At 36.1% G+C, this 14749-nt stretch overlaps 1 protein-coding gene across 17 annotated transcripts in view; it reads left to right on the top strand.

The window, feature by feature from the left end:
• The window catches only part of ZMYND11 (zinc finger MYND-type containing 11), a 115291-nt gene that overhangs the window by 45428 nt on the left and 55114 nt on the right, over positions 1 to 14749 (top strand). For 2 of the 17 annotated variants that reach the window (XM_039478747.2, XM_010349719.3), the window contains exons 2-3: positions 4867 to 4982; positions 11423 to 11517. The exons of 12 other annotated variants lie outside the window; for them this stretch is intronic. In XM_039478747.2, the coding sequence (XP_039334681.1) occupies positions 11453 to 11517 (65 nt within the window). In that variant the 5' untranslated portion in view covers positions 4867 to 4982; positions 11423 to 11452. Of the gene's footprint in view, positions 1 to 4866; positions 4983 to 10021; positions 10114 to 11422; positions 11518 to 14749 lie in introns of all 17 variants that reach the window. 3 more of the 17 variants (XM_074405149.1, XM_003939069.3, XM_010349721.3) reach the window with 3 other exon arrangements.

Genomic DNA, 14749 nt, shown 5'->3' with positions numbered 1-14749 from the left:
TCCTAAACACACTAGTTTACTTCTGTATAAATGTTTAGGTCTGCTTGCTTTTGTTCTTTTAATCTATAGGTTTTTCTACTTTTTTGTTGTTGTTGTTTTATTTTGGAATTGACTGGAGAACCCCAGTCATTTGTTGTGATTTTCCAGCCTGGCTTTGCCAATTGCATCCCTTTAGTCTAGTTTAACCTGTTGCTCAGTCCTTTTTATTTCGTGGAGATTGATAGCTGCATCTGGAGGGTTGGGGGTGGGGGCAAGACTATTCCATGGAAGTGGTGTGTTCTATCAGTAGACACATGATGTTAATTGTTTCTCATTTTGTGATGTACATACCAATTGATGCTAGATCCAGTAACTCATTAAGGACTGCAGAATGGTAATCATCTAATTTATCTTTCCTTTTTTACTTGGACTACTCCTATAAGGACAAAGCTTCCCATCATCTGCTATTTGTTTACCCTGTGGAATGGTTCATATGGGAAAATTCATTCTCTTTATTTACCAGTTTTTAAAATAGCATCCTTTAATGGTACCAATTAGATTTAAAAACAAATTGCCCATTGGAATTCATGCATTTAATTACATTTTGTATATTTCAGTCCATTTTTGACATACCCCTTATTGATGCTGTCTTTGACTAGTTGGAGCCCCTAGGCTCCTGGACTTCTTTCTGCTTTGTTATAAAACAAGATGTTTTGAGATCCTCTTGTACATATCCTGCCCCAGACCTGGAACCATTGATTTCTCCCAGGTGCTCTGGTTTCTTTTAGTTTTAGATTGTATTTTAAGAGCACTTCCTGGCTACTCAATGTTGCTATTGTGTGGGTCTGTCTTTTTAGGCCTTTGGACAGAGTTATGAAATGAAACATACTTTTAAAAGATAAAAACACCTCATGAGTTCATGCTGATATTTTTCATTGAACTTTGTGGCTACTGTGTTTTATTTACTTAACTCTTCTATCTAAAATCTTTATCTACTTCCTGACATGGTGAGAATCATGGTTCTCAAAGACATCATCTGTGATAAAATTTTAGAGTTTCATGTAATTAGTCAATTCTTTTATGCAACATTAAATACACAGCTATTAGAATACAAAAATCTTACTTAAATATTTTATATACCATGTATAATTATGATTATGTTATTTTGTTATCTATACACATCCTTATTTAGTTTGGGGCCTCTCTTAGTATGCTGGATCTTCTTTTCCTGTCTTCTGTGTTTGTACTTTTGTATTTAATTCTTTTCATCTTTATTTTTGGTTTTTAATATTCTTTGCAGCCTCTTTTTATGTAACATTATCTGGTGTATATTCATTTTTGTCTTCACTTCTGAAGTGATTTTTTTTCTATTCAAAGTTTAACTTATTCTGAATTTTTCTTCTGATTGGTAGCTTTTTTATCTTATATCATTTTATTCATGTCTTTTCTCATGTCTTGAGACAGTAGACTGTAGTTTCCTTCTGTTTTGTAGGCTTATCTTTCTGCCGTGTTTCCAACTGTCAGACTGTCATTCTGCTCCATGTACCATAGTCCTCTTTGTTGGTCATTCTCTGTATTGGAAATCAGTTTTCCTAAAGTTGTGTCACAGCAGGGTGGTTCCTGAATACTCTTTCCAGATTTATGGCTCTAAAGTTCCTTCTTATGGCATTTTTATAAAGTGCTAAAAATAGAGCCTATTTTTTAATTGAGATTTCCCAGATTTTTCTCCCTCCTTTCCCTGTTTTTTTGTGGAATCACCTTTTCCTATACTGAGGGTCTTTTTAACCTGACTGTAGTAGTATTTGTTACTTTTATTCATAGCCTTTGTCCTGGAAGGGAGCTGTGACTACTTAATTTTGAGTATCTGTCGGCCCATTAATAATTTACCACAAATTCATGAGTTACCATGAGTCATCTGCAAATGGGAGTGTGTAAAGTCCTGTCCAGTTTCAATGCTATTATCAAGTGGGCCTACTGTGCTTTCCAGTGAGGCTCTATAGGGGACTTTACCCTCCTCTCCTCTGTTCCATTAGTATCTGTTGTGCCTTTCTTTCTCCCATAAGGGTATCAATACCAATTGGGATTGTATCTTTCAGATTTGTTCTCACCTGCTCAAATATTGGGATGTATAGGACTTCTCATGACTTAATTTTGTTGTACTTTGTATGTTGTCCAAGGGCATTTTATTTACTGTTCTTCCAGTAACTCAGTCTAGTAGGTTTGGAGAGATTTAAAAACTGTATTACCATCATCATCATTTCAGCTCACGACAATCTTGTGATTTTTTTTTTTTTTTTAAAGATAGTTGCCAAAGGGACAGGATATTTCCTGAAGTTCAAAAGCAGAGCCGAAAGCAATAAAAAATTCCCTCTGGCAGAGGCAAATCAAAGGAGCGTTCTCCTGTTTGTGTACTATACTGGACACATCTGAATAAATAGCAGTATTATCTTCAAACACAGGATTCTTAGCATAGCAAGACTTGGGTTGAGGTTTTAAAAAGACATTTCAGCTGGTGGTGGCTCATGCCTGTAATCCCAGCAATGTGGGAGGCTGAGGCGGGCAAATCACAAGGTCAGGAGTTTGTGACCAGCCTGGCCAACATAGTGAAACCCCGTCTCTACTAAAAATACAAAAATTAGCCGGGCATGGTGGCACGCATCTGTAGTTCCAGCTACTCGGGAGGCTGAGGCAGGAGAATTGCTTGAACCTGGGAGATGGAGGTTGCGGTAAACTGTGATCGCACCACTGCACTCCAGCCTGGGCAACAGAGCAAACTCTGTCTCAAAAGAAAAAAAGAAATTCCATAAGTAGAATTTGTGGCTATTTGAAGGATTTAAGTCTCAGATCCTCATAATTAACTGAATTCTTGAGACTAATAATTTTCTTATGTCTGTAACAAAATAAGAGAACTGATCTGTTCTACATGTTTGTTCCATCTAATCGTGTTGGTGTCTTATATTGGTAGTTCATTGCAGTAATCACCTGTCAGTTGTCACCATCTCTCCCCAAGAGAGTTCTGAGTCTTTTTTTCCCCCATATTCTTTTAATTTTTTTTTGTAAAGAACTACCAGTATCTGCCAGGTGCAGTGGCTCATGCTTGAAATGTCAGCACTTTGGAAGGCTGAAGTTGGGGGATCACTTGAGACAAGGAGTTTAAGACCATCCTGGGCAACATGGTGAGACCCTATCTCTACAAAAAGTTTAAGAAATTAGCCAGGCAAGGTGGTGCATGCCTGTAGTTTCTGCTTCTTGAGAGACTGAGGGAGGATCACTTGAACCCAGGAGATCAAGGCTGTAGTGAACTTATTGTGCCACTGCACTCCAGCCTGAAGACAGAGTGAGACCCTGTCTCAAAGCAAAAGCAAAAACAAAAAACAAAACTGCTAGTCTTGTATCCAAGAAGGTAGTAGGGAAGGTACTGTAAGTCAGATATTCACTACTAAGATGTTTTGAATATTTTGGCTACTTAAAAAAACATACCCTAGAGAAACTTCTTTAATAAGCTCTAACATTTTGGCATGGAAAATATTAAAAGGGTCAGTCTGAAATCAAAATATGTATATATGGTTAAGTTTGATTTTTGATTAATAAACTGTCCCTCTGATTGAAGGCTTATATGTATAAACTTGATTTAATGATAATATACAGTTCTACAGATAACCTCATTTGGGATCTAAATAAGCACAAATAAATTTTGACCTGTCAGCAAAACATTTTACATTTTTAGAAACTGAAGGCTGTTTTGTGATGTTTAATTATTTTAAAATGGAAACAAATGAGTCATTTTATAAAGAAGAAAAAGCAGTAGTCAGTGGAGGGTTATGTGTGAAGATAAGCACAGGGAATAGTAGCTTCTCTTTTCAGTTTAAATGTCTGTAAATGCTAAATTATAGCTAGCACATATGAACTAATCAGTTTTGTGTAATTTGAATAGATATCATCATATTACATTTTTGAAACTTATTTAACAGTAATATTATGCCAAAGATGCTAGCCCTCATTTTATAGATTATAAATCAAGAAATAAAGAATAAAGAATCATAGAACAACAAAATCAGTAAAAGAAGTGAAATTTTAACTTTTAATCACTAACTTTCCTAACATGAGGCCATGTGCTGTGGTTCACACCTGTAATCCTGGCACTTTGGGAGGCTGAAGTGGGTGGATGACTTGAGCTCAGTAACTTAAAGACCAGCCTGGGCGATATAGTAAGACCCCATCTTTACAAAAAAATACCAAATTAGCTGGGTGTGGTGGCATACGCCTGTAGTCCTAGCTACTCAGGAGGCTGAAGAGGAAGGATTGCTTCAGCATGGAAGTTTGAAACTACAGCGAGCCATGATTGTGCTGCTATACTCCAGCCTGGGCAACAGAGTGAGACCCTGCCACAACAACAACAAAAAGTTTCCCAGTATGATTCATAACTCATTGTCACGTTATTTCTCTAGGTGCTAAGTCTATATTCATATCCAATAAAAACAAGTTACATATATCACTTTCTTTTCTTATTTAATACAAACTAATTATTCACATCTCTTATCACTTGGCTTTAGAGGTTTAAAATTACTTTAAGTAATGCTTATAAGATAGTTTAAAGACATGCTTTTGAAATAAGTACAGATTTTATACTAGTCTCTACTGGCATTGTTGGCTAGACTGTGTGATTGGGGGAGGTTAGCTTGTTTATTATTGACTACTAGAAAAAGCAATTGAAGTAGTTGATCTGTATGTTTCCTTCCTGTCTTGAGCAACTTTAACTTTGTGTTTCTAGAGGTGATCACACTGTGAATAGTATGATTAAACTAACATTCGATTGGTAGACTAGTCCCATTCAAGTGAATGTTTCAGATTAGGGCATCAATTAATTACGTGTATTGCTTACTTTAGGGTCAAACCCCAGTTAGAAAATGTGACCTCTGACCTCTTGTGACATGTTTGGCATTGAAATTTCTGAGTTCTCCTGGAGTTCTTCCTGTCGCTACAGATATACATAAACCCAAACTGTAAGTCCTCTTTGTGTGTAGGTTGCATTTGAAGTTGCAACTAGGTACACATTAATTCTTTAACTTTTTGAAACTCGCTTTCCAGGAACTGTTTATTTATGTAAGTTAAATTTTGCTATGTCTCATTGTCAATTTCTGTTCCTTCAATGGAATTATTGGAGAGGAAGAGAATGGCCATTGCTTAAGTTCTTTGGAAATAAGTTCACTTAAAAAAACCAACTGATTAGTACTATACTGTTTGTGTAATCCCAAGGATTCTCCACAGAATTGCTTATTGTATTCTCATTTCCATTGATATTGATTTAGTATTTCTTACATATCTTACTATGAAAGCAAATTGGCAGGCATACTGCTATTTTATTTTAAACAGTAATGGCCTTACAGAAGAAGTAACTGATTCTGAATAAGTATAGTCTACAGTGAGTTTTTTCCAGCATGCCAAATTCTTACAACATTTACCTTGCCTTGGGTTGTTGTCTAGCTACTTTCACATATTTCACATTTCCTTGAAGGAAACGTACAAGGCACATAAAAAAATAAACCAGTAGTAGCACATAATAGGAGAGGGTCAGTACTGCAGATTGGAGTCTATCAGTTTACAACACTGTATGCCTTATTTGAGGGGACAGTCACTGTGAGAATGTTTTGGATGCCTTGTGAAGGGTACAGAAATAGGCCTTGGTAGTTGGATGGGATTCAACAAGGCAGACAGGCGAGTCAAAGCATAGACTGTCTGGATCAAGCAGTGGGACTGTAGGGCTTAGGGGAAAGTGGATAAAAAGGCAGAACAAGTTAGACTAACAGGGTCGTTAATGGTAGCAATGAAAGTTTTATCCTGTGGTGAGAGGGGAATAGCAAAATTTTTTGAATGTAGAAATGACAAAAGTAAAACACAGTCATTTTTTTCCACTACAGCTGGATTGACTCAAGTCTGTCTGTTCTTCTCTGTTCTGGCCTGGGTTTTCATCCTTATGACTTCCTTGCCTGTTTTGCCAGCCCCAGCTTTAGCTAGTCTGTTTCTTCCCATCATAGGTGTTAGAGATGTTTCTCAAAAACATTATCAGATTGGTCCACTGTTGCAACCCTTTTTCTGCTGCCCATGAAGTCCACATTCCCAGGCAAAGGTGTTGCTGTCTCAGCCTACCTCTTCTGCCCACCCTCCTGCAACTCCCCACTCTCCGTAGGCCCTGGTTGGGCTCTCGCCGGCCCTCAGATCTGCGATTCCCATGCTCTACCTGGGATGTTCTTCCCAGACTCCTATTTCAGGTGTTATCTCTCGACACCTTTAAGTAAATCTAATTCTGTCAGTTACTTTTCTAAATTTTAGGCCTTGTGCTCTTAAAATTCTTTTGATTTCCTGATTTTTGATAACAATTCTCTTTGGATTTCCTCATTATTGGTAAAGTCCAAATACCTGAGCAAGGCATTTGTACAGAGCTCTTTACAATGAGACCCTGACATTTCTTTCCTCCTCTTCTTTTGTTTTAATATATTTTATTACACTTTAGGTTCTGGGGTAAATGTGCAGAACATGCAGGATTGTTGCATAGGTACATACATGGCAATGTGGTTTGCTGCCTTCATCCCCCCCATCACTGGTATTTCTCCCCTCATTATCCCTTCCCACCCTCCCCACCCCCTCATCCCTCTGCTAACCCCCCAGCACTGACTGCAGTGTGTGATGCTCCCCTCCCTGTATCCACATGTTCTAGATGTTCAACACCCGCCTATGAGTGATAACATATGATGTTTGGTTTTCTGTTCTTGTGTCAGTTTGCTGAGAATGATGGTTTCCAGATTCATCCATGTCCCTATGAAGGACACAAATTCATTGTTTTTTATGGCTGCGTAGTATTCCATGATGTATATGTGCCATATTTTCTTTATCCGGTCTCTCAATGATGGAAATTTGGGTTGGTTCCAGGTCTTTGCTATTGTAAACAGTGCCGCAGTGAACATACGTGTGCATGTTTCTTTATCATAGAACAATTTGTAATTCTTTGGGTATATATCCAGTAATGGAATTGCTGGATCAAATGATATTTCTATTTCTAGGTCCTTGAGGAATCACCACACTGTCTTCCACAATGGTTGAACTAATTTACACTCCCACCAACAGTGTAAAAGTGTTCCTATTTCTCCACATCCTCTCCAGCATCTTTTGTCTCCAGATTTTTTAGTGATCGCCATTCTAACTGGTGTGAGATGGTATCCCAAAGTGGTTTTGATTTGCATTTCTCTAATAATCAGTGACAATTGAGCATTTTTTCATATGTTTGTTGGCCTCATCTGTATCTTCTTTTGTAAAGTGTCTGTTCATATCCTTTGCCCACTTTTGAATGGGCTTGTTTTTTTCTTGTAAATCTGCTTTAGTTCTTTGTAGATTCTGGATGTTAGCCCTTTGTCAGATGGGTGGATTGCAAAAATTTTTTCCCATTCTGTTGGTTGCCAATTCACTCTAATGATTGTTTCCTTTGCTGTACAGAAGCTCTGGAGTTTAATTAGATCCCATTTGTCTATTTTGGCTTTTGTTGCCATTGCTTTTGGTGTTTTAGCCATGAAGTTCTTGCCTATGCCCATCTCCTGAATGGTTTTGCCTAGGTTTTCTTTTAGGGTTTTTATGGTGTTAGGTCTTATGCTTAAGTCTTTAATCCATCTGAAGTTAATTTTAGTGTAATGTGTCAGGAAAGGGTCCAGTTTCTGCTTTCTGCACATGGCTAGCCAGTTTTGCCAACACCATTTATTAAACAGGGAATCCTTTCCCCATTGCTTGTTTTTGTCAGGTTTGTCACAGATCAGATGGTTGTAGATGTATGGTGTTGCTTCTGAGGTCTCTTTTCTGTCCATTGGTCTGTGTCTCTGTTTTGGTACCCGTACCATGCTGTTTTGATTACTGTGGCCTTGTAGTATAGTTTGAAGTCATGTAGTGTGATACCTCCAGCTTTGTTCTTTTTGGCTTAAGATTGTCTAGGCTATGCGGGCCCTCTTTTGGTTCCATGTGATGTTTAATGTGGTTTTTTCCAGTTCTGTGAAGAAGGTCATAGGTAGCTTGATGGGGATAGTGTTGAATCTATAAATTATTTTGGGCAGTATGGCCATTTTCATGATGTTCATTCTTCCCAACCATGAGCATGGGATGTTTTTCCATCTGTTCGTGTCCTCTCCTATTTCATTGAGCAATGGTTTGTAGTTCTCCTTGAAGAGGTCCTTTAAATCCTTTGTTAGTTGTATGCGTAGGTATTTTATTCTCTTTGTAGCAGTTGTGAATGGAAGTTCACTATTGATTTGGCTGTCTGTCAGTTAGTGGTATATAGAAATGATTGTGATTTCTGCACATTGATTTTGTATACTGAAACTTTGCTGAAGTTGCTTATCAGTTTCAGGAGATTTTGGGCTGAGACAATGGGATCTTCTAAATGTACAATCATGTCATCTGTGAATAGAGACAATTTGACTTCCTCTCTTCCTATTTAAATACCCTTTATTTATTTCTCTTGCCTTATCTATTGCCCTGCTAGAACTTGTAATACTATATTGAATAGGAGTGGTGAGAGAAGGCATCCTTGTCTTGTGCCAGATTTCAAAGGGGAAAAAGCATATTTTAATGTGCTTATTGACCAATTATAACTTCTTTCACAAAGTATTCAAATTTATTTCAGTTTATTTCAGTATTACTGAAATGTTCTATATATATTCCAGATATAGGTTCACTCACAGACCTGCAAGTCTAGAGTTCTGGAAGAATGTAATGGAGGAAATGAGGAACAATCCACATTTATAGAGATACTGGCTAAAAACTTTCTGAAGTTACTGAAAGGTAGTAATACTGAATCCAGGAAACCTATTGCAGACCAAATTTAAAATGATATCCACATTTAGCTGTATTATAAAAACTGTAGTATTTACTATAGGTAAAGAGAAGATCTTAAGTGTAGCCAATAGATTTTTAAAAAGACATCATGTATACAGGTGCGGTACTTAGAGTCACCAACTGACTTCTGAACTGCAGTAATGGAGTCCAAATGACTGTGAAATAATAGCTTCAGTGTGTGTTAAGAGACAATAACTGTCAGCCTAGATTTATTTACCTTTCAAGGAGATTCAAATAAAGACTTTTGTAGACAAATAACATCTGAGAGAAAAGAAGTTCTCAGACAGAAAAAAATGAAGTGAAAGTTCTGAAATAGAAGAATTAGTAATGAGCAAAGACTTGATAAATATGTGGTTAAAATTAAAACATTAACTATAAAAAATCAAAATATTCAAGTTGAAAAAAAGGCTAGTGCAACCATAATAATGATCGACAGTAGAATGGATAGTCATATTTGTATAACAGACTATTATATTACAGAAAAAATATAGCCTCACACATCAATATGGGTTAATTTCAAATATATAATATTAAGAAAGTAATAAAATTACAAAATTATACATGCAGTATGATTCCATTTCTGTAAACTTCAGAAACAGACAATACTGAGCAGCATATTTTTGAGGGATTTGTATACATAGGGGCTAACAGAATGAAGACACAAGAGGGGAAATGGTGAACACAAAATGAAGGACAGTGGTAACCAGCAGTGCGGGTGAGTGCCACCAGGATGGGCACGTTCTAGGGGCTTTTGTCAGAGTTGGTTTCTGCTTTCTTACCTAACATAGGAAGTGACTTAGCTGGTGTTTGTCTTATTATTCACACTACACATATTTTAAAATCATTTGTTATATGTGAAATTTCTACATTGAAAAATTTAAAGCAAGAAGAAGTAAATGTCAGGCATAGAAGTTTGTTGGAGAAAATAGATGATACAGAAGGGTAAGGAATGCGGGGCATATAACTGAGAAGGATTAATTGCTCTGCATTTTCTAATCACTGTTATACTGTTAGCAGTGCTTTCCTTCTGTTCCCTGTGTATCTCAATCACATTCAGGTGTATTGATGACCATTACACTGTTTTAGGTAACTTATTACATTCAGCAGTAATTATCATAATTTACATCAACTGTTTCTTGTTGGCTATTTCTCTTTTTTTCTACTGAAGACTTTTCTGTGCCAGATTATCAAAATGCAGAGGATGTCCTGATTACATGGAAATTACATTATTCACATGCTGTTCGCTTCTAAACATTTCTGGTAATACTATAGAAAGTTTTTTCTGCTAAGTATTGTTGTGAGTAGAATTCAATTTAGTGTTATCCAGAGAAATTTTATATAGAACTGAAAGAGAAGACCTAGTTATTTGTTTTTAATTATTTTTCTCCAGCAAACTGGATAAAGTATGTAATTTTATTATGACCATGTTTTATAATCGAGTTAAAAATGAAAATGGAAGTTTTAAGATGTATATAATTTGAAAAGACATGGTATTTCAATTTTTAACTACACAACTTATTTTGAAGGAAAATCCATTCGACAAAATTAGTAGGTTATACATCATAAAATTTGCTGATCATTGAAATTTTGTCCTAGAGTTGTGTTAAAATAGATTGTTTACTAATATAGTAAGCATTGTACGAATAAAGTTAGATTTAGTTTGGGGCTAATAAATGAATATAAAAAGAAAAATATAACATTTTAAATACTGGAATTCAATTTTAATGTAAAAATTTGAAACATCGTGTTTCATTATATGACACTGATTAACTCGTATTTTCAACTGCTGGGAGACATAAGAGGAGGGAAGAGAATGTCTGAAACAGGGATAAGAGTTAAAGGGGAACTATTAATAGTTCTGCCGGTACAGCATGTAAACACAGCAGTCCAGGAAGCACAGTCTTTCATCATGAGGGAAGAATGGAAAGTGGAATGCGTTTAGTTCGTGTTTGTGCACTCATGGGCATTGTATTAATGTACGTGTATCAATACATATACACAGTATGTTTTATTGGAACTTCTTTTGTTGCAAAAATATTTTGGGGACAATTAGAAAAAAATATAAAATTACTTCTATCAGAAGGGGGATGAGTAGGATGAGGAAAAGGAAAATGAAGTTTAGTCTGTGAAATAGAGCCATGAGTAAAGCTACTGTAAGGAAGACTTGTATAAAGTTTGACAGCTCGTCAAGGATATGTTGCCAATTTGACTTTCCGTTTTCTGATAGCTAATACAAAGGAGAAACCTCAACATTTTAGTAACGTCGTAAAGCAAGTCAGTAACCTAGATAAAGCATAGCTATTTCTAGTTGTACTTAAACCAGAAAGAAATCTTCAGCGTTTTCAGCAAGTTAACAATTTTCTAATAGTTGGAAAGCTCATGTCAGGCGGCAGAGTATAGTCCTGTGTCTTAAGAAGTCATGGTTGAGATTTCAGAGGCAATTTTAATTGAAATGTTATTGTTGTATAATCAAGAGTATGCCAAAACAGTACTTTGCTGTTACTTTTACTCTTTTTTTCCAACTACAAAGGAAATTGACTATCAAACTTACAATATATTTCAATTTCAGATGTGAAACAACTACATTATTCTTGAACCTATGGTGATTTTTGCATCATTACACAGATATGTCATTTTCATTAGTTGTATCATTGTTATAAACTGGTAAGTAAGTTTTTAAAAAGTTGTTAAATTTGGGGATAGGTCTGATTTAATAATTCAAAAAATTGAGCAAGTTGTAAATATATAATTCATAATGACAAATTGAGATTTTAAATTAAAAATATTTTCTTTTTACAAAATGGAACCAATGTTAATAAAATAAGTAGTTACATGTGTCACAGTAAAAATATTCTTTTCTCCCCAAGTGAAAACATTGCCCATTATTTGAAGGGGTATCTAGGGTCTCTACTTAGCTTTAAAATAACTAAATGTTTTACTTTTTCAATTTAAATACAGTCACTGCATAAATGATAGAGATCAAAATCTACTGTAATTATTTACAGTGTAACATTTGGGTTAATCATAACAGAGACTTTTTAAAAGAAGTAGAATACCTTTACTATTAATAATTGAAAGGAAGGGATTTTTTGGGTTAATCCCCATATAACCTTTATGAAAAGGGTTCATAGTTTAGTATTATGAATACTAAAATAGTTCACCTCTCCTTGTTGGCATTTTTCCTAGATAGTCGCTGCAGGTCCATGAGAAGTAGTTCTGTGCCTGGGATTTAGATAATGGGACAGAACTGGAAAGAAGGATTATTATACTCTTGCCTAGGACTTTACAAACAAATAGTTACTTGGATATTGCATATTCTTTCAACTCCCATATGACTTTTTATTAATTGTTTGCCATGTATCTATTTCAAATACAGACTAGAGAGAGATAGGCTCTAGGATAATAATGTCTGGTGCACCACCAATTTCAGATCCCTTAATCAAATCGGGAATTGAGATGGTTGAAGATGGGGTTTTAGTGCACATGAGGACCAGTCTCTTTCTAGGTTAGCTTTAAGCATTACTCTTTCAGGATCATAACCTAGTTTGTGGGTTTTTGCCAAGGCCCCTTTTCTTTGTGCGCCTGAATTACAGTTTTTGTCTCCCTGTCCCCATGAGATTGTCGAAAGCTCTGCCTAGCTTCTGAGCCTCTCATTGCCTTTTTCAGAATTGGCAGATGCTCCTAAAATGAATTATTTTTCAGTATTTTCTTTGATTTTTCTAGTTTTCGTTGTAAGGATTGATCTGAACAACTCAATAAACTATTATTGGTAGCAGAACACACAGAAAGTGTTCTCTCTCTCTTTCTTTCTTTCTCTGTATGTATGTATGTATGTGCGTGTGTGTATATGCAAATATAATTTTAAATCTTATCACTATGAACATTTTCTCACACCATAGTTGTTGCTGCTGCTGTTTTTTTTTTTTTTTGAGACAGTGTTGCCCAGGCAGAAATGCAGTGGTATGATCACAGCTCTCTGCAGCCTTGACTTTCTGGGCTCAAGTGGTCCTCCCACATCAGTTCCTGCTTAACTGGGACTACAGGTGCATGCCACCATGCTTGGCTATTTTTTTTTCCTTATTTTTTTGTAGAGACAGGGTCTTACTATGCTGCCCAGCTAGTCTCAAAATCCTGGGCTCAAGTGACCCTTCTGCCTCAGCCTCCTAAAGTGCTGGGATTATAGGCCTGAGCCACTGTGGCCAGCCACAATATTGTTTTTTGAAACATTAATTTTATTAACTAGTATTCTGTCAAGTGAATATACTACAACTTATTTTACTAGTATTAACATTTAGTTCCTTTTTAACTATAAAATTTTATGATGTGGAGAATTTTTTTTTTTTTTTTTTTTTTTTTTTGAGACAGGGTCTTGCTCTGTCATCCAGGCTGGAGTGTAGTAGTGGGATCATAGCTCATTGCAGCCTTGACCTCCTGGGCTCAAGCAATCCTCTCACCTGTAGTTGGGACTACAGGTGTGTGCTACCATGCCTGGCTAAAAAAGAAAATACCTTAGATTTTCTAAAAGGGTCACTAGTTCACTGACCCATAGGAATGATGAATACACCCCATTTCCTTTTCTAAAACACTCTAATAGAGGTTTTGGTAAGGAGGGGAGGGCTCAAGTTAGGGGCTATAGACATGCACTGCAGTGCCTGACTAATGTATATATATTTATTTTTAGAGATGGGGTCTTGGTATATATATTGTCCATGCTGGTCTTGAACTGCTGAGCTCAAGTGATCTGCTCACCTTGTCCTCCCAAAGTGCTGAGATTACAGGAATAAGCCACCACACCTGGCTGGGAACATTTTTCTATTAATACATAAGTCCTGTGCCCCATCTTAAGTTATTTCCTTAGAAGTAGAATGGCTGGCTGTCAAGTGACAGGATTATTTGTAATGTTATTGATGTGTAATGCTGAACTGCTTTCTAGAAAGTGCTTTCCATAGCAGTATGTTGAGGGTGGCCATCTGAATGCCTCTTTAATTGAGGATAATTATTTTAAATATCTTGCTGATTTAAGAGGGAAAATAGTTTTTCTGTTGTTTTAGTTTCACATTTTTAGACTGTAAGTTTTTTGTCATATTTGTCATAAATGTCTTTCCAGTTTATTTTCTTTTAATTTACAGAATGGAAATTAGTGATAATTGCTTCAGAGGCAAGAAAAAATGAGTTTCAGATGTTTGCGCGATAAAGAAATTCAACATTTCTAATCTAGTCAGATATTTTGGATCTCCACCTCTATTACTTCAATAGCTTTTATACTCATAAAGTCTTTTGGTATCAAGATACAAGATCAATATTCATTTAAATTTCTATCTTGAATTTTATGATTCTGATATTTTCAGTCCCCTGAGCCAGTATACTGAGCCAGTAGGGGCCCATGAGGTACTGAAATTTGGGGACAGTCCTGAGTCTTCAAGCATTTGTCCAGATTACCTAGAATACACTTAAAATAAATTTATGTTACCATCAACATTGCAAAAGGCCTCTAGACGCCACAGCAGTGTGAACCTGTTTATGCAGGGACAAGAAGACATCACAGGCATCTGTTGTTTTTGTTGACAGAAAACACATCACTGCATTCTGTGGTGATTTGTTCTTCCACTGGTTATGGCTGTTTTTATACTGTTTTTATTAATGTGCTCATTTCCCAATATATTCATTTCAAATGAGATGGCAGTTTCTGAGATTGAATCATTGTTAGAAGGCTTTAAGGTAGGTAGTTACTTTCAGTAAATTATGGCTCATGAGATTTCTTACTTGGTAAAAATGTTAAATAATCAGTGGCCGTTACCATGAAATAAATACACATGTATATGTATTTGTCTTGGAACTTTCAGAATAATCTCGGGGGAGGGGAAAGAGTGCAGGGCCCTGTGGCTTGTGACTTGGA

Source organism: Saimiri boliviensis, chromosome 8 (genome assembly GCF_048565385.1).
Source record: "Saimiri boliviensis isolate mSaiBol1 chromosome 8, mSaiBol1.pri, whole genome shotgun sequence".
Classification (NCBI taxonomy): domain Eukaryota; kingdom Metazoa; phylum Chordata; class Mammalia; order Primates; family Cebidae; genus Saimiri; species Saimiri boliviensis.
This window is presented reverse-complemented; position numbering and strand designations above follow the sequence as displayed.